Below are 21,460 nucleotides of genomic sequence, written 5' to 3'. Positions count from 1 at the left end.
TTGGTTTCATCAGACCAGAGAATCTTATTTCTCACGGTTTGAGAGTCCTTTAGGTACCTTTTGGCAAACTCCAAGTGGGCTGTCATGTGCCTTTCACTGAGGAGTGGCTTCCGTCTGGCCACTCTACCATAAAGGCCTGATTGGTGGAGTGCTGCAGAGATGGTTGTCCTTCTGGAAGTTTCTCCCATCTCCACAGAGGAACTCTGGGGCTCTGTCAGAGTGGCCATTGGGTTTTTGGTCACCTCCCTGACTAAGGCCCTTGTCCCCGATTTCTCAGTTTGGCCGGGCGGCCAGCTCTAGGAAGAGTCATGGTGGTTCCAAACTTCTTCCATTTAAGAACGATGGAGACCACTGTGTTCTTCAGGACCTTCAATGCTGCAGGAATTTTTTGGTACCCTTCCCCACACCTCAACACAATATTGTCTCGGAGGTCTACGGACAATTCCTACTTCATGGCTTGGTTTTTGTTCTGACATGCACTGTCAACAGTGGGACCTTACATAGACCTTATATAACAGTACAAAATGTGAAAAAGTTGAATTGGGGTGAATACTTTCTGGGCTTGTATTTTTTCAGCAGATGTTTTTGTGGGAATATTTCCTTCAAGCTGGATAATTATGCCCCATCATTTTCACTGTTTATTTTTAACCATGTGCAACTTGTAAATAAAAACCGATTGAGTCACATGATATTCAAAATGATTAAGTCATTTTTAAGATTAATTAATAAATAAAAAAATGTTGTATCTAAGTGCTGCACTATTTTAACATTTTATTTTACATCCCTTTTGTATCTGCATTTAGGATTTTGCATGATTACACTTCATAAACTAAACTGATAAAAAAACAACTAAAATTTCATCTGGAACTGTGAGAATCTACAATGCAGGACACATCAGAGAAGAACAAGTATATTACAGCATCTTACAGAAGTTTAAAAAAATAAACTGAAGATGACTAGGCCGGAGGATTTCTTTAAAGGTCCACGCAACTGGATTAAAATTGTGGCTATATTCCCCAAAAGTGACAAGTGATTGTCAATATTTATCCTTAAGACATCATATGTAAACCATTCCTCATCGCTAGCTATGTTAGTGCCAGTTAGAGCAGTAACCTTACACTACCAGACAAAATGAAAGAAAGCAACATAAACTAGGCTATACTATCATGTAGTTAAACCTGAAGATTATTTCATGTGTAATAATGTTGTAACACTCAGCTACTGTACGCTAATATTAGACTCTATATCAGTCTGAAACTTTGGACATTGGCCAAGCATAAAGAGGTATGTCCACATACTTGTATAACAGAGTATCCCAGGATCTCCAGATGCCTCTTCCTCATCATTACTTCTCCCTTTACATGATGTGAGTTCTTGCAGAAGGATTTGGAATCCAAGAAGTCCACAGCAATGCTGCATGGATTGCAAAGGGAAAAATATTTTTTCTTTAAAATTATTTATTCAAACAAATTTGTGAGAAAATACACAAGGCAGATTTGTTTGAACAGACAAACAATGAAACAATGAAAAATAGGCCAGTTTTACAGTGTTTTAAAGTATGTGAACGATACAGTGAAATGCATGGGCGTAACCACGCATTCTTTGGGGCGGTCGTGTCCCCCCCAATACTGAGGAAATACCAATCTGTCCCCCCCAATATACAGTAGAAAATGTTAAATGTCCTTTTATGAACCCTGTCAACGGATCTGCCTCTTGTTATTTCCCATTTATTTTCAGTTTATTTCCATTTGTTAAGGAAAACATAAACGTGTGACCCCCCCCGCCCTCAAATTGTACACTTGGTTATGGCCATGTTTACAACGTACTTGTTGCACCGGCGGCAACATTCACAAAATACTCCCAGCAGCAGCCTGATAGCAGGCGAGATGGGAAAGGTGTGACGTAGGCTAATTGACAACAGTGATAATAATGGAATGCCAAGCAATCTAACCCAAGTTAACAACCATGTTATTTTTAATAAAGCTACTTTTCTCAAAAATTGGCTTTTAAAAAGCTAGTATGCAGAGGTGGGTAACCCGGCTTCAAAGAGTAAAAAGACTGACCATGTATTAGCACCACCAACATGCACTAAACCAGCTGATTACAATAATTAGTTCTCCTACCATGGTGAAGAGTTATGCTAATTAGAATCAGCTGGTTTAGTGCATGGTGGTGGAGCAAATACATGGTCAGTCTTTTTACTCTTTGAAGCCGGGTTACCCACTTCTGCTAGTATGTTCACGTATTACTGATTTTTCCCTAGGCCTTAAAGTACGGTGACCAGATTTCTGAAATGACAACCGGGGACATTTCCAGTTTGGCGGTCAATATTTAATTAAAATATCCAATGTTATTATCTATGAAATTAAAAAAGGGGGACAATTCCAGTTTCATGTATTTTGACCACGGTAACTGTTGTACTGTAATAAACTATGGCCGAGCTTTCCACAGCAGTTTTCTCTAAAACTAGCACGAGCAAGTAATTAGTAGAAGAGGAAGAGTGATATGAAGCTGCTATAGCAAGCAGCCCCGTCTGTTGGCCAAAACAAGCACAACGCGATTGAGACGTCAACTGGCAGCGGTCTTTCTTGCCACGTAAAATATTATTTCACTTTGCGGTCTGTTTTTAACGCATTTAACGTTTAAAACGGAAACATTTTGGGGACAGCCCCCGTTTTTGGTGGCCTGATCCTGGAAAACGGGGACGTTTGGTCATCCTATATTACTGTCTGTTTTCTTGTGCTACCCTCGTTAGCTAACTAGCTAGCAAGCATGATACAGGACAGTTCAGAGAAATCACTTTTCCTTCAAATGTGAATTCAAAATGGTAAATGCAGTCCGACTATGTTCTAAATGTGTGAATTAAAAAAAATTTTTAAAAAATTCTGGAGGAGGGCTCTCATTTGGACCCCCCCCCCAATGTCTATACCATGGTTACGCCCTTGGTGAAATGTATTATTTTTGCAGTATACTTAAGGGCTTTGCAATTTGAGATCAAAAGATGAATGAGACAATTCAGCTTTTATTTCATGATATTTACATATGTTTTACCATTTTACAGAAATGGCTGTTTTTGTGTTGAGTCTCCCCATTTTCAGCCGTGCAAAAGTAAGTTTGACTGACAGGTGTTAACTGTTGCTTGCGTGTTTCCATTTTAATGGATTGTTCACACATAAAAGAGCAATGCGTGTCCAGTCTTGGTTTTAGCCTGTTATCATCTGTGGAGATTTTTGGAGTCAAAGACAAACACCATCATAAAGACCACAGGATTACCTATGGCTGAAAAAATGAATCTAAGTTGAGAGGACAGAAGGCTTAATTTAGAAGGATAGCATAGAAACTGGGTATATCAAGTACAGCAGTTTAGAAAGTCTTGAAAAGAAAGAAATCACCGGTGAACTCAGAAATAACATCACACAGGTCAGCCAAGGAAGACAACTGCAGCTGATGACAGACAAATCCTAAGAGCTGTGGAAAAAAAATCTGGTCAATGGTCAGGGACAGTAGAACAATGGTCGGGGACATAGGGACAGTAGTATCCAGAAAACAGTAGCGAAAATAACACAAGCCACTGTACACTTCAGTGCAGTATTATAGAGGCTACACTGCAAGATGCAAACCTCTAATCAGCAGCAAGAATCAAAAGGCCAGATCAGAATTCGCCAAAAAATACAAAAGACAAACCAGAAAAGTTCTAGAACAAAGTTGTATGGACAGATGAGACTAAAATAAACCTTTCCCAAAGAAAGGGGGAAAGGAGGGAACAGCCCATGATCCAATACACTCCCCTCATCGGGGAAATATGGATGAGGTAGTGTCATTGCTTGGACATGGCTGTTTCTGAAACAGGCTCACTCGCCTTAATTGTTGTTGTAATGGAGGATGACAGCAGCAGCATGCATTTGGAAGTGTACAGGCAAAGTAATTCTTTTAAAGCGCTTCATTCTGCAGCAAAACAAGACCCCAAACACAGTGCCTATACAACCAAAGCATTCATCGATGGGAAAAAGTGGAAAGTTTTGGACTGTCCACTTCAGTCACCTGATTGAAATCCAACTGAGCATGCACTCCTCTTGACTTTCTGAAGAGGAGACTGAAGATCAGCTGAAAGCAGCTGCAGTGAAGGCCTGGAAAGGCATTTTCAAAGAAGATACCAAACAATTGGTGATGTCAGTGGGTCATAGACTTGGTGCACTTATTGAATTTAAGGACTATGCAACAAAATATTAGATTTGCTTTGATTTACTTCTAATTTTATCTGTCAGCTTACTTTTGCACAGCTGAAAATGGTGGGAATCAACACAAAAAGAGCCATGTCTGTAAAATGGTAAAACATATACATGTAACTAACCATGAACTTAAAGCTGATTGTCTGTATTTCTGTCTCATATTTGTCTTTTGATCTGAAAACAAAATGCCTTAGGTATACAGCAAAAACAACTAATTTCACTGTACTGTTCCCAAATATTTGGAGGGCACTGTAGCTCCTTTGATAATCATTAATAGTAGTCAACAGTTATAAAACATATAAAAATCAAATGACATTTAACTTGTGGCCAGATAAGTACTCTCCATACATTTCTTAAACAAAAGAATAATGTTAATGCGGAGACACGTAAAATCCCCACTCGGTCACTAAGAAACACTCCGGAATAACTTAAATTAATTAAATTTAATTAATAATTAATTAATTTAATAAAATATGAAAAAATAAATAACAATTTTAGGATGTGATCTCTTTTTCAGTATGCTTCTTCAATGACAATGGCCAACCCTACCACATCAGTAAAAGCCTGAGTAGTGCACTGGTCTCCACAACTTTGTTAAATACAGTATCGCTGTTCAAGGACATAAATATGTCTTTTTCAGTGGCACTTTACCGGGTTCCCTACCACAATGACCATAGACTCTAAGCCCTTAAAAACATTAATTTCTGTACCTTCTGACCCCATTTCAACAGACAGAATTCACGAACAATTTCACACATCTACAAAATAAAGCCCCAAACTTAGGGGATTTCGCAGTTTTTCCTTCCTCTCATCTCCCCATTGGCCTTTTTTTTAAAAATACACCAACCAATAAAAACATTGAACACACACATGAACATAGTTTGCACAATTTAAAACAGTTAAACTATGCACCTCTGACGTTTACTTCCCTCGTACAGGCCCGGCGCCAGCGGAGTACCGAAGAGGGGGGGCGTTTGAAATACCGAAAGGGGGCGATGAAGTAACGCAAAGTATTCCCAGCTAGAAAAACATATGCAGCCCAATTGTGGCCCAGAATTTGCGTTTCGGAACATTTTGTCGGGCCGGAAACAAATGTGTTGCTACTACAACCAACTAAAACTATTTGTGAGCTACTTACAGATGGCAGAGTATTAAACAATCTTAATATGAAAATATATTACTAAATAAAATAAAAAGCAAAATACATCTTCAAACACACATCGATAGGCTATGAAGTCTGTCTTTCAATGGCTGGAGTAGCCACCATCACAAATATAAATGATACGTCTTAGATACACCAATTCAGCAGTTTTACCGTGATTACAGACAAGTTACAATGACACCGCCACTAAGTAATTCATTGTGCCTGCTTTACTAATATAACGCTCATTGCGACCCGTTGATTAACAGATGCATAATAATACGCTAGGTTAGAACAGCCTATACCGGTGACACAAACAATAACAATACAAATAATGCAATAACTAACTACGACCAATTATCTAGCCCTCAAAAGCATGGGGAATTATTTCACCCTACCTTTAACTACTCAATAGAGCTGCAGCCTTCTATTCGATGATTGGAACCTCCTCAGCAGTATCTCCTTCCATTCTTCTTTGAATTTTCTACTGAGGTCATTCTCAAATGCCAGCTGGATCAGATGGGCTTTCCGTCTATGCAACATGCTGCGTCTGTGCTCGCACATAGCAGATGAGGCCCCAAATGTCAGTGCGTGTTTGAACGCAGTCAGCACCACTGGCATGGCATCGAAAACGCTGGAGTAATTTGAAACAAGTAGGCCCAAAGTCGCTTTCTCGTCGTCCCTTGCAAAAACTGACGTGCAACGGTGAACTGTGACTCAACCATTTCAGCCTTTGTTAAATCTAGTCACTTTGCCGGCATCCAAAAAATTCTCACTGCCAGGGTCCAATGCATCCAAAGCTGCCATATACTTGCTATTACGTTCGCTGAGACGCACGGCCATTTCACCGAGAATAGAGTTAATAATGCCAAAAAACAGTCGCTTGCACTCCTGTTCAATGTTCACTTCGCGCTGACCAAGGCTCTCATCCACTATGTAGTCTTGTAGAGACTTGCTGGCCTGTCGCTGCCGTTTTGGAGGAGCAGGAACCGCATCATCTGCACCTACACTGTTAGCCCACAGTTTCGCAAATTCAGCATCCGATCGTAAATTTTCAATGCAAGAGGCACTTTGAATGAGCCGAATTGCAGTCATTACATCCGTTTGTTCGGCTTGCAGCATCCTATTAGGTGGGTCCATCAGCCCCAATACTTTGTGCATCACACAGGTAAGAAATTAGGAAGTCCGTTCTGTGATGGCTGTGTGAAGTCCAACAGCTTCAATTTTCATATCAGCACTTGTTCTTGTGGTTCCGTTTTCTTTCAGGAACTCCACAAGCGTGGTGTGTGATTTCAGCACTACGGACACCATGTCAAGATGTCCAGTCCACTGTTGATCCAGCTATAGAGGGCTTTCTCAGAAATTTATAAAGTGAATTGCACACGTCCAAAGATCCCCAACTGCACTCTGATGAAATAGCATGCACGACCACCAAATGTAATTGATGGTTAAAACAAAGAATGTAGGGCACTTCTCTGTTTAATTTATTTTGAATAAAGCCGTCTTTACACTGTTGAGCCGGGTTAAAATGCTGTAGCAGACCCGGGGTAGAATTAGTGATGATCAATTTCCACAGACATTCTTTATCCACCTTTTGCCCAGTATGAACATCTTTACACTGCAGAGAAGAATTTGCGGGATTCGCTGTGGCTCGTACAGTTATGTATCTCGTGCACACTAAACAGTCTTTCTCGTGAATGATTGTTGTGTGATATTTTTGAAACAACTGCCTTGCAAAATGTTACCGCTGGTGTTTCTGGTTTTGCTAGCAAACTGTTCGAGAATAAAGTGGAGCTGGGTGTTAAATTAGCAGTCAGAACAAGAATAATAAAACAAAAACAAAGGAGATTTCATCAAAAAAGGGCAAGGCTGAAGGACCATATGAGGAAGCGTAATAAAATAAGAACGCTAATCCATACTGCTGTATTCTTTTGTTTAGTTTTCTCCGGTTTGACATTTTACACTGAAATCAGACTTGGCTCTGCTCCACCTATACCCCTGATTAATGCTCTGTGTAAAGATGGCTTTATTCCGATCATTATAATATACTGATGAACTTGATGGCAATGTAAATAACGGTAACGTTAAGGCCAATTCAGATCAATGATTCGCAACGAGCCGAAACGGTTTTAGAATGTTGCAGAGAAAATTGCAGCGGTGTTAACTAGTTAGTTGCAGAGCGTCTGAAGCCGTTGCCTCAAAAGACCCACCTTGTCAAATCACCAAGTGCAGTTAGAACGTTTACAATCAGACGTCTTGGAATTTTGCAAGTTGCATCCACAGTCTCGTTGAGAATCATTGATCTGAACTGACCTTTAGTTAGCTACATTGCAACGTTGCAACAAGGTAGCATTGCATTTGAGAGACGTTTTGCGAGGTCGGTACCAGTCGGTAGCATTAGCTAGCGTTATTTCTAATTGTTAGATGACATTAAATTGTATTAATTACATTAGCTAGTTACCTGATATGAGAGATGGATACTGTGCGCAACGTTGTCTAAACTAATGTTGCCTGTTGACATGATCCGGTAGCTAGCGTTAGCTGTTCAAATAGCTAGGCTATGTAATTTAGTAACGTTACATTGTCATCAAATGTAATACGAAATCTACATCAACAAATAATATGACCTCATGTTACACAAAAACTTTTTAGGGTTCCATAACCCCCCCCCCCCCCCTTTCTCTGTTATTCCCTTTCTCTGTTATTGTAACGCTAGCAGACACCGGAAAAACAGTACACTGCTCACACACAAGTGAGTTGAAGAGCGAGCCTGTTGCGTTAGCTTCGCCTACCCTCTCTGGCGGACCAACCACTGATGGGTGATGGAAAACGCGTCACTAACTATGCGCCGCTTGTGATTTTTTCCCTGGAATGTCGCCACAGACACCCAGTTCTTTAATCATAAATTATTATATTAATAATATAAATTAATATAATAATAGGCTTAATCACCATTGTGTTACCTAATTCGGCGATAGATAGTGACTTAACAGACATTTATTTTAATGAAAATCTTTGAGATTATTACTTTAACATATAAAACTCTAAATGGTATGGCCCCTGACTATCTTAGCGAGTTACTTATTCCTTACTCTCCTCCAAGGTTAGTTCGTTCACAAGATGGTGGTTATGTTAAAATTCCATGTCTATCAATGGGCGGTAGGAGCCTTCTCTCATACAGCTCCTGTTTTAAGCAATCTCCATATGTATGTGCGGGCTTCAGACACACTCTCTGCCTTTAAGCGTAGGCTTAAAACTTACCTCTTTAGTCAGTCCTAAAGTTAGCCATTTCTATAGTCCTATAATCCTGTCAAATAGTCATGTATATTCATGGAGTCTATAAATTAAACACTGATGTCTGGACTCGGTAGGGACCTTAGCAATAAACCTGTCTTCTCTGTTTCTCTTTCTCTTTTCATGGGGCTCGCATCCCCTACCTTGCCCTGAGTCCAAAGACCACTCAAGCCTATTTCCTCAGACTGAATCCACAGGATCGCTCCAGTCCTGTCCTTCGCTCAATGGTCATGGACTGCTTCAGTCGTATTCCTCCCCTGCCCATGCCTTGATGCTGTCTGGAGCTCCAGATCCATCATCCAGCTCCTCTAAACTGCACTATTCTAACTATATCATTTGGTCTTCTACTATTCCTGTTAGCTTTCACCTCAGCTGTAACCTGTTCAACCCATTGTATTTGCTGCCTGCTACTTTACACCAGGCTGGCCAGTGGAGGATGGACTCCCCCTCTATAGCCGGGTTCCTCTCGAGATTTCTTTCCATTAGGGAGTTTTTTTTCTCCCCACTGGGAGTGTTTTACCTTATGTACCTGCTATTTAGGGGTCCAGGGCTGGTGTTTGCTCGGTTTCCTCTTTTTGCTCTGTCTCTTGCCTTGCTACTCTGTAATGTATCTTTGTGACATTTCTCTGTAAAAAGCGCTATACAAATAAAGTTGAATTGAATTGAACCAGTCTCTTTAGTGTAGTCGGGAACAACAACACTGGACACCAGCCCAAAGAACTTTGGGGAGGCCTCATAGTTTTTTTGCTCCAGTTTAGGACATCAGGATTTTATATGCCGTAGATTTTGACAGTAATGACATACAATAGCAGTAGGGAATGGACCTGATGAACTATACCCCTCCTTATTAGCTTGCTGGCCACTCAATGTTACTCTGCCTGAACTATTCATTTGAGGGTTTAACCCATACGGAGGACTGATGTTTCAAAGCGACAAAATCCGAACGATGCGAGAGTTCATATTCATCGGCAATCACAGCAGCTTTCTTAAGTGTATCAATTTTAAGGACATCTAAGTGCATTTTAATGTTAATGGATACACTGTTATTAAAATCTTCAAGCAAAACAAGCTGTCTGAGACTCTCAAAGTTATTATTACTTTACTGGCTCTGCACCAGTCAAATGTAGTTCCCTTCTGCTGCACAAACTCCAAATGAGATTCGCCGACATTCCATTTTAAACGTTTGGAAATGCTGACAATATGCCTCTGGCACCAACTCGTAGCTCGGCAAAACCAATTTTTTTATTTCCCTGTAGTCAGCTGACTGCTCCGCATCTAAAGAATACACATCTTGCGCTTTTCCCATAAAAAGAACCTTGAATGAATAATGCCAATATACTTCAGGCCACTTTAGGCTATTGGCTACATTTTCAAAAGCGAGAAAAAAGACCTTGATTTAATTTTCAGTGAATTTAGTAACTAGTTTCATATTTTTAGCCACATTTAAACACTTCACCATTTGAGAGCTGGCGAGATTGCAGTTCTAACATTTTTAGTTCCAGTTCATAATTCAGTTGCATTTCTTCTTGTTCCAATGCAAGGCATTTTGCCTTCAACTCAATTTGAGCCTGTCTGTCCTCTTGCTCTGTGATCTGGCGCATTCTATCTTTTTTGACCTCCATCCTTTCCAGCTGCAGATGTGTAGCATTATCCAGTGGCTCCCTGCCTGAATCACCTTCAGTTTCCTTGACTGACAATTCCACAAGCTTGCCCTTGTTCATGTCAGCCTGGTAAGGTATATTTAGACGTTGCTACCATTTGCAACTCTGCTTTCTTTAGTTGACACCAGTCTCTGAGCCACAAAACACTTCCATTTCCAAGAAACACAGCCGGATTGAAGTCAGGGCTTATCCTGCTACAATATCCTCTGACTATAACCTGATGTAGGCTACACAAAATGAGTTAGATAAATGCACAGGCAGAAAACTACCAAAATATTTCTTATTTCCGAACAGTACCTGCAATATTTTATAGGATGATGAAGACAGCTAGACAGAAATCAAGATTACTCGCTTATTCAGAGCGACTTCCAAAACCACCACAATACACAATATTACATGGCAAACGGTGAAATCAGTCAAAAAAAACAAAAACAGAAAAAATAAAAAGGAACATATCCCAGACAAGAGCCCCCAATTGTTACAAGCTAAATAAACCTGGCCAGCCACCTAGCTGCCTAGCTATAACCTGAAAGTTAGAACTATAATTAAAGCTAGATTCTTATGGCTTAAGATTTGTACCCTAACCTGGTGTATGTTGTGTGGTGAAAATTATGTGCAGAAACTAAACAAAAGAAAACCGAAACAAAATGCAGATGTGCATGTAGGGCTGGACCAGTACTGCCTCCAGGCCGGCACTGTTCCGTCTTCTTTCTCCTTTCATTTATCAGATTTTTTGAAAATTAAAAGAAACAAATAACCAACTACGAAAAAAATTACGAAATTCACGCAATGGCGAGGCAGCGCACTGATGGAGAAGAGTTCCAGACACAGAAAAAATTGTTTTAACAAAAAATAGCTTATGAGGGGAGCGATGCCTCCAAAAGGCCATCAGGCCCACAAAACTGCCTGTAGGTCTCTAATTTCATGACACTTTTTCCCCAAACAGCGCAATACAAAATAAACACAAAATGCCTCCTCAGGCTCTTTAAATTTTGCTGCCCAAATTCAATTATACTCCGCCCCTTTCTGTCGGATGGTCTTTTAAACTTTATGGTGAGGGGAGGGACTGCTGCACATTGTTAATGATGTAATGCATGCTAAATCAAAAAAACAAAATATAAACAAATGTGTATGTTCGAAGTGAGTAGGTGACCCTATCCTAACAATCATGAAGTTATAGTAACAGTAAGTAAGATCGTGTTGGCAGATGCTAGTACATAACTATAGCAAGCAACAGATTATAAAGTTTGATTCACAAAACCAATAGTCAACATTAAATATACTGATAAAATGCACTTTTATCAGGTGAATGTCTTAAACCCAATTTGCCCTGAATTAGAATTACCTGGGAACCTCAATGAGATTGGCAGAAGGAGCTAAATGTCCAATGGGGAGAATCATTGATTGTGGTACAGGAGCATTTGTGATGATGTAATTGGCAGGAAGTTGTTGTGTGAATGTGTGAAGATGTTAGTGAATTCTGCATGTTTACATGAGGTCAGAAGGTACAGAAGTTAATGTTCTTAAGGGCTGAGAGTCTGTGGTCATTGTGGTTATTTCTGTAGGAAACCCTGAAAAATGTCAAACTTTTGGTGCTGTATAGGTGTGGGGCATTCCCCGCCAAGGCATAACATGGCGGATGGCATACAAGCCATCTCAATCTCACCTTGTCCAGCGCAACAAGAAATGTTAGCAAACATAACTAGCAAAAGCTAACCTTAGTCAACTTCAGGCTGTTTCATTACAATAGGGAATGAAAAATATTGAAGACTGTTACCTGGTTAGCAATAGAATTCAACAGTACACAATTTCAGCTTAGGTCTAGATCAATTTATGCAGTTGTATGGTCACCCACAAATGCATTTTTATTAGTTGGCTAACTCCTTTTTCCTTCTCTGTCACACATCTACCTGGAATACAATGAAATACAGAGGGCTGAGAGCATGCTTTTCCGTCCTGTTAAATATGCATTCTCTGCATTGATTGAGTGTTAACTACTGTTCACATGCACACTGACACAAAATGAGAAAACATTTTTCTTTTTTTTCTCTTGTGAGTGGGTGGCCCATTTTTGATGTGGAATGAAAGAGTGAAATGCTCAGATTATTCATGACCTCATCCACTAGACCCATCCTGCTGGCATCATCCTGTCTTGCTTACCATTGTGCCCCCAGTGACAGTTCACACTTCTTCACCAGAGAGTCAGACTCCCACTGGACCTTCCACTCCTCCATGATATGCAGATCGTTTGGTTCCACATATGGAACTGGCCACTGGTGTCTGTCCAGCACACACTCAAAGTCTGTGGAGACAGGGATCATGTTATAGTCTGCACACATCCAGATTCCAGTCGCAAGATATGGAACACTGGTGCACACTACAAATCAGAACTTTTGTCTTATACTTCTTCAGGGCTGTTTTATGCAGAGTTAAAAAGAGAATGCCTGATGTTACATTTGTAATTAGTTATTTTATCTAATTGGAAAAAGTTGAGCTTTCTGGCAAACAGATTTGGAAGTGTACACCAGGCATTCAGTCGAACAAACCAAGCACTCATTGAAATTCATTGTACTGAAACTGGCCCTGACATGAAAAGTCCATAAGATTAATAAAATGGCCAACAGAACCTTGGTTTCCCTGGGACCCACTACAGGCAGCCATTTTAATGAAGGAATGTATACAGAATAACAGCACTCAATGTAAGATAAGGTATCACCAGATATGGTATCATTTAAAGCAGGTATCTTATATAAGGCCACCAGTTTTTCACCACCTGCTTTCTCACACATACTTGTCCTCCAGCAAGAGCTTGATACCCTTTTTGTCAAGCCATATGTCAAACATTGATCTTAATTGCACCATGCCATGAAATGTGTAATCAATGTTAGTTTTATGTTTGTAGTGGGAAGCATTCACAAAAAAATGAGAGCTGTTAACTTCAACAGAAATTGTTCAATGATATAAATAAAACGAGTTTGCAGTAAGCATATAAAAAAATAATTTAACCTCTTAGCGTAATCCCCCTAGTAGTCGGCATGCAGGTGTGCCTAGATTAGGGCTGTCAAATTTACACATTCATTTTGATTAATTAACTATAAAATGGGGCGTTAAAAAAATAACTCAAATTAACGCATATAATATTATTTAATGTGCCGATGTTACTGTAAGTTGCTGCATGTTGAATAACACTACCTATGTTGCCAAATAACCCAACCGTCGCATTTTTCCACACTGTCAGCCATTATGGGGTTCATACACTCTGACAAACTGGCCCTTCAGCTGGAGCGGTCGGTGTGGCTCTGAGCCTCTGAGAGCAGCACTAATTTTGTGAATTTACGTGAATTTACGAACGCACCCTCACCGTGCGTCGCACAATTCCAACGGGTGGTGTGTTAGTTGCACATGTAAATATTATGTTAAATAGTTAAACAAGCACGAAACCGTGCAGACCCACGACACACCTGTGCAAAGTGTCATGAGTAAAACTTGGCTAACTATATAGCTAGCTAGCTATGGCATGTCCTCACGTCTGTAACAGTATTTATTGTCCTCCGTGTGTCCATACATCTGTATCGGTGGTACGCGCTATGTAGGTTAACTAAAGTAGGCGAAACGCTAACATGTTAAAGCTGTGCTTAAAAATCTTGTGCCGTTCAAAGTGGTGATTTTGGGAGATGCACCTGCACATGCGGCCTATTAAATCATGTAATTAATTCGATTAAAAATTTTAATCTATTGACAGCGCTAGCCTAGATTGCTGAACTCAGACATGCTTTACTCCTGCAACCAAAGTATGAGTTGAAAACAGAAACTCTGTGTTCTAATTTCATTAGTAGACGATACACGGCAACTATGCAGTTTCGCAGCGCCACCATTGTCGCGCTGGCCGTTCATTTAACAAGCACCCCCTCCATGCAGTCTCATCTGCAACTACACCCCCCACCCATAACATAATGGACAACACTGTCTATCTGGGCATTCATAGAAATATTCTTTCACAAATCGTATTCCGTCATAGCAACAAGATAAATCAAACAACAGCCCTAATATACGCCAATACAGCAATGAAAACACTGCTCATCGAATAACAAAATAAACAAGACAATTAAAAAAAGAATTATACCATGCCATTCTACAGTCAAAATCTGGGACTAAATATTGAATAAGTATACAACCTTACCATTGGTTTTACGCATAGAGATGTCCCTTTTGAGACTGAGTGGTCATATATTGGCTTGGATAATCCGTTTATGAAATATACGCGCATTTGTGATGCCTGGGTAGCTTCCAAAGTAGCTGTGCATAATGTTGTTTACAGAGTTGTCACCGTTTTCAGTACAGTATGGCTTGATCGACAATGAATCGATACAATAGGTGACAGAATAAGCTTTCTAATGATGTATAACAAGTTTACTTTTGGAATAGCGTTTTATGGCTCAGCATAACTGAAAGTTCTCTCATAATTGCATTCACTTATTATTACTTATTATTGAGGACTTCTGAGCATAGCTGAGCCATATGTTTTCTGATAGACCTAGCTGACATTGTTTTCTGGGGAAAGACAGAAGAGGAGAGAATGACTGGAATGATTTACTGTCTCTGTCTCTATCTACTTAACACAGATAACATGTCATCATCGCTATGTAAGTATTACTGCTCAAAATATTTCGGTTATATACCAGGGATGGGCACTCGAGTACTCGATTTGGACATCAGTATTTGTTCAACGTATAGAGTAATCACTTTTTTTCTTTGCAAAAAAAACATATATACACTGTAAACGTAAATTTACCCTGTTCTATATTAAAAGTTTACTTTTTTTTTTTTACGGGACGCAGCGATGTAACTGCTATCTATGAATATCTGCACAGATCCATATAGCAAAAATGACAGATCTGCACAGCCACAGATAATGTTTTTTTAAGTAAAAAGAATGCTCAACGTTTTCAGTCAGACATCACTCGATTTAACGTTACAGGCAGAATGGCGACCAGGCATAAGAGTGATTGGGAGTTTGGAAGTATTTCAACAAAATAAATGAAATGAATGTGCAGTACAAGCTATGTAACATTAAACTTGCGTATCATAAAACAAATAGTTTGATGATCAACCATTTGCGCATTAAGCACTAGGAGAAAAAAGCGGAGACAGATGACAGGCAATCTTGCATCACCTCATTTGCTAACAGTGTTAGCACTGTTGTGCCGTTGTGATGCCACCAGGCCCAGGGCAGAGAAGATTAGCTTAAACAAGGTTATGGTTAATTTATGTAAAGTTTTGTTGTTTTTGCTAGTATTATTATTTTTATTATTGATATTGTTTTAACTTGAACATGTATTCACGGCTCATGCTTCCCAATAGCCGTGTTAGAGTTTATTGGCTGTTGCCCAAAATTCCGTCATTTAAATATTAACTTTTTAATATTTTTTTCTTATTCATGTTAACTTTGAATTTCTGGTTTAATTGGATCTATCTGGGCTAATTGGAGCCTGGTTGTTCAATAAATGAATTTCAAATTGCACAAATTTTCCGTTGTTGGCCAGTTTACATAAATGTGAAAGCATTAGACAGTAATAGCCTAGATATTCTTCCAGGGTATAGCCTAAAAAATGAACTGTTTAGCTATACAGGTCAAGGTGGCTGCAGATGAAAAAGTAAACCAGCCACAGCTTTTTTTTTACCAGCCAAATTATTGAATTATTGAAATTATTGCAACATCTTAATGTTTGTGGATATGGTTTTTCTTTATGTAGGCTAATCTCTACAGTCTGTGCAGCGCAGAAAGGTAGGCTTATTGGGATTTTTAGACGTGTCATAAATTACCCACTTGAAATGAAACAGTCAGCCTAACATAAAACAAGTGATGATCACGTTGCGAATATGAGCACTGCTCATCTGTTTATTTTTTGTTTAGGCAATGACTGCAGATTAGAATCCAGATCACACAAATGTAACGGTACCCGTCCCGCGGTTATAATGTAGTGCACAAACTAAATTCAATAAGGTTGAGTCGAGTCGACAATATCAAACAGTTGGCGCGATGGCTATCTGTTTTTGAAATAAAGTAGGCTACATCAAAACAAATACGCAGTTAACATTTTACAAAAAGAAAAACAACCCCGATGGCAGGCAATATGAGCATTGACAGCGATATCATTTACATGGGTAAAATTCTCATGCAGATTCTCAATACATTGTTCAGTGAACAGTTTATTAATAAAACGTTTACATGCATAGGCTGACTTACACCCAACATACAGTATATTGTCAGCTGACAGAGTGAGCCAAAAGTTCGAGCCTAGCGTGAGCAGATTTGAGAAAGGCTGGTGGCGTGTAGTCTAGGCTAGCCTACTGTGCAGACACCAAATCAGAGCTGACGCGGCGCAATGAATCATATCGGTTTTTTAAAAATCTACCCGGCATTTTTGCTTGGGTGTTCATTTCGGACCCTATTCTTACGTTAGAATTTTTTTTTTTTTTTGCAAGTACTCGAGTACTCTATAATAATTTTATGAACATCCCTATTATATACGTTATTTTTTAAATTGAGTGTCTTTAAATAGGTTAGTGGTATTATATAACGAGGATATTTCACACTGTAATGTAAGTGTTTGTTAGTAGCTTAGCAGTTTTTGTGTTTGATGCTCCAGATATGATGTGAATGTTGGAACAATTCCAAAACGTGGTGGACGGCTGAATATTGTTTTCATGTCATCCCATCCCCATACAAGAAAACATTACATACTCTAGAGTACACAAATAAGTACAAGAGTTCATTATTACACATTTAGGTACTGTACTGCATTGTGACAAAGTTTTTGCATAATTTTTAAATCCGATATTAATGTTTCATCGTAAACCTTCATAAGGGACAAAACAATTTAATCAATTTTTGGAGAGATTTTGGATATGTTTCTGGACCTCTAGGAATTTTAGACCACTGTACTGATGGAAAGTTGATAACTCCCACTTGAAAATGATGTAACAGTGAGTTTATTGATTCAAAACAGTTGATTTGTAGTGAAATACGTAATTATGTTGTGATTTACAGCAATGCAACATTTTGTATAGATTTGGAGACACTGGGTACACTGCTTTTTGCTTCATACATCTTTAGTAGCGCTACATATCCACCCTTAGATTTTTACCTTGTGGTCAAGGAGTTTTTGATCCAGGACATGTATAGTTTAACATGGGGTATATATGCAATCTCTCAGTACTTCATTGCAAACTAAAAACGAGCAAATTCTTTTTTAGATTTGCCTAGACAATTGCATTTGTGGCACTTTATTTCTTCCACAATTATGAATATAAACTAAGTTAGTATTGTAAATGGTACAAATGTCTTGCTTCGTTTTAGCCATTTTTCAAGTCTCTGTGGTATTCACATCTGGAGTTATAAAGCTTTAAATAGGGTACCCCTTAAATGGGCAATGATTGGCCAGATTTGGCATGTGCGCTAAGGGGTTAATAAAAGTGACAGTTCAAACAATGACAATGGCAGTTCAAAAGACAATTCATGTTATAAATGGCAACATAATTTTATAATGGTCAGTTCATCAGTACTTGTTGTGAAACTCATTATGCATCATTTCGCTTTTTTGATCATTTAAAAAAAAAAATTTCTTCAGCCATATCCCAGAATTCAAGCAAGGGTATCATAGTGCCATATTCTTGTGCAAATAATCTGTAATTGCCCAGATTGGTTCAACACTTCTTTTGACAACCTGGAATTCAGTCTAGTAGAAGTGTTGTCACATTGATTCTGGACACTTGCTTTGTATCAGAAATCTATAATTTATGACCTGTGTACTACAGGGTTGAAATACATTGTTTCTCTCCAACTTAACAGAATATTTGGATGCATTGATGTTTCATTGTTTTGTCTCTGCTGTGTATCTGAGCCAAGCCATTGGACAATATTCATTTGGTTTTGATATCCCAATGTTCAAACAAAGGGATCATGTCAAACACACTTACCTTTTTCAGTGATAACAAAATGTACCTCCAAATTCTTATCCCTTAATGTCTTGATCTCTGCTAGCACAACAGAGCTCTTATAGCACAACTATCAGTGTTTGGTGTGATATCCATCTTAATTTCCACAAATCTGGGATAAAAAATGATTCACTTTGAATTGTACACTGTAACAGAATGCCAATTGCCCCATCTGATTTTACATGGTTCAGGGGGAAGTTTTATTGACCGAGAATAACCTTGCTCTGTAATTGCACTCCTAATTTGCTGTGCACAGCACATTTTTCGAGCTTAGGAAAAAAGTTTGAGTTTGGCTATGAGTTTATTATTTTTCATAAAGATTACTGGGCCTAACAATACTCGCCAATGCCACCATGTGAGCACTTCAAGTTTAATAGACCAAATTTGACAAAAAGCTTTTGTTCTGTGAATGTGTTTTTGGGCTTTTAACATTAACTCACAATCGGCCACATTCACAAAACTTTTCTTAAATTATTCTTACTTTTGTTCTTAAAAATATTTCTATGAAAAACCAATATGGGATTCACAACGCATGTGAAGACCACTGTTTTTGTGCATATCCCAAGTGTATGAGGTGATGAATGCTGACTGTTTGTAAATTTTATGCGCAATCCTGTTCATGTGACTAGCATTAGGAAACAGCCATGAGTACAGATAAGAAAAAATGATGAATGCCGAATTGTTCATGGAAACGTTCTTATACACAGTTTACGATCAAACATGATCGCTCGCATGTTTTGTGAATGCAGCCCATTGTTTGGCACAAATGCAATAAAACAAATGCATTTAACCTTAAAATCGTAAAAGCATTTCTAGATGCCAACTGCAGCTAGTAATTCACAGCAGTATGGAGTAGTTTATCATAAAAAAAATTTTTAAACCAGCTATGGAGTATGTAAAAGTTGATGATTTGTTTGTCCCTACAGATATGCTGTCAGTTGCCTTAATCAGTCTTTGTTTCTATTACTGTCAAAGATGGAAAAGCCCTGCTGTTTATTTCATGCTTGTTCAGAATACACATTATTTAGGATTGTCCATATTTTGTTGTGGAATATTTGAACTGAAAAATGCATCTGTTAAATCTTAAGCCACTGCACTATACCCCTGCTGACAAGTGGAACTTGTTTATTTTAAATTGTTGGTAAATCTTCTTTGCATGATTTATTGTTAAACTGCAAGTTGTGTGTGCAAAATCTGTGTGCATTGTACTGTTGCATCCATTCACTCAAAGACATGCTTTTCATAGTGCATGCATTTTACGTTCCATCCATGTTCATTTTCCTTCATGGCACTGTCCCTCTATAAGGTTAAACTAACAGTTAGATCACAATTAGCCACTGAATTGTACAGCAACCCATGGACAATTGAAATACAATTTTAAATCGCTGTGGGTCTTATGATAAGAGACAATGTGATGGCCCTGCTTATGAGCACACAACTGCTCAACTCACCTACTGTGTAGAAATAAGGAGTAAGCACAGCCATTCTGACATAGTTCATTCCTCCAAGAAGCTCTCCCAGCATTTTGTGGATCTGTTGTTGAACGGGACTAATGGAAATGGTGCCTGCAACACAGTGCATTTTAAATTGTACACATAGACCAGATTCATATACTCCCTGGGTACTCAACCTGGTGTACTCACCTTTTCGCTGCAGCTGCTGGCAGTAGCGTTCATGGAACCAGGGAACCTGGAACTCAGGGCACTCCAGACACACAGCCCTGTTCAGCTCCATCAGGCGCAAACGTATTCGCATGTTCAGCGCATCTGGCAGGGCTGTAAAGGGTGGGTGGGGGTGCAGAGACTTCACATGAGGGTTGAGTTGAGTAGGAGGTGGGATACTTTGATCAACATGCCACTCACACTCACTTATTAGCAACTATTTTATACCCTTCAGGCGATGTAGTCTAACAGGACTACCTTAGCTGTCCAGTAATACTATATTAAGTGTGCAAAACAGCCACTAGCAAGCAGGCGAGTATATCACAGAAGTGCAGCGGCCAAGAGTGGCAGTGGCACTAAAGTCGACACCCTTAATATGCAATTAATCACTAAAAACTATGTTTAAGTGAAATGTTTGCATTTGTGAAGGTCTGAAAAGACAAGAAATGAAACTGATCAGCCCTAACGCTGACATCAGCCTGTTCCACATCAAAGTGCAAATACTGTTAGAGTACTGCTGTGTACAGTATATTGGTGTACACGCCATGCGTCAGCCAGAAAATAAAGCCCACAATGTCATTCTGCAATGCAATCTATTAATGTGAAAGCCAAATATATCTGATATTTCCATTGGTAATATGTTGTTTCCACCAGTTTGCTATACTGCGGAATTTGATGTTTATGCGGCTATACTATAAAGGTAAAAAACCGCAGACTTTGCTTTGATTATGACAAGAAATCTCAAGCCTGTCCATGGCCGTTTTTCTGTGGTGTAAAATGGTACATTTTAGTTTTATTTACAGAAATTGACACTACAGACAGAATCAATGCTCAAGTAGAACAGACAGACGTCAAATTTAAAAAACAAAACAGTCTAGCATAAATACACAAAGTCCATTCGCAGTAAAATAGGCTACATTTAAAAACGAGCCAAGTGGTGAGTTTACCTGTAGCTTTGCTTTCTTTTAAAATGTGCTTTTAAAGATAGAAGTTCTGGAAAAATGGAGTGGGCGTACCTTGGAGTAGGCAGAAGTGCTTCATTTTCTTCCAAGGATTAATTTGTGAATGAGGTTTAGTTTTATGTTTTATCCACAGCCTATACTTTTCCTTATTCGATTCTTGATTTCAAGGAAAGATCACATCCTTTGTCTTTGGACAATAAGAATCACTTCAGCAAGTTCTCCAAACGCACCGTTTGACCATAATCACAGTAAAGTAACAGCGAGCCAACAAACAAGAAAGCTTTACAGAGATCCACTGCCTAGTAATGGTTGCGAGGCAACTATTGGACGATCACCGCTCAAATGATGCATTTAGCAATGAGGAAAATTATGGGTGCTTAATGTTATTTATTAAAAAGTACAAAAAAGGGCCAATATAAAAAGGTTTTGGTAGCAGAAATGAGTTCTTTTGAATACAACAATAAATAAAAGACAAATGTATTTATTACTGCTTTTTATTTTATTTTCCTATTTA

At 38.9% G+C, this 21,460-nt stretch overlaps 1 protein-coding gene across 4 annotated transcripts in view; it reads right to left on the bottom strand.

The window, feature by feature from the left end:
• fastkd1 (FAST kinase domains 1) overlaps positions 1-21,460 on the bottom strand; it is a 97,983-nt gene that overhangs the window by 18,050 nt on the left and 58,473 nt on the right. For 2 of the 4 annotated variants that reach the window (XM_064329873.1, XM_064329871.1), the window contains 4 exons: positions 19,967-20,098; positions 19,775-19,888; positions 12,486-12,627; positions 1,299-1,413 (listed from right to left, as the gene is read on the bottom strand). In XM_064329873.1, the coding sequence (XP_064185943.1) occupies positions 1,299-1,413; positions 12,486-12,627; positions 19,775-19,888; positions 19,967-20,098 (503 nt within the window). Of the gene's footprint in view, positions 1-1,298; positions 1,414-4,041; positions 4,128-12,485; positions 12,628-19,774; positions 19,889-19,966; positions 20,099-21,460 lie in introns of all 4 variants that reach the window. The other 2 variants (XR_010329238.1, XM_064329872.1) reach the window with 2 other exon arrangements.

Source organism: Anguilla rostrata, chromosome 3 (genome assembly GCF_018555375.3).
Source record: "Anguilla rostrata isolate EN2019 chromosome 3, ASM1855537v3, whole genome shotgun sequence".
Lineage (NCBI taxonomy): Eukaryota > Metazoa > Chordata > Actinopteri > Anguilliformes > Anguillidae > Anguilla > Anguilla rostrata.
This window is presented reverse-complemented; position numbering and strand designations above follow the sequence as displayed.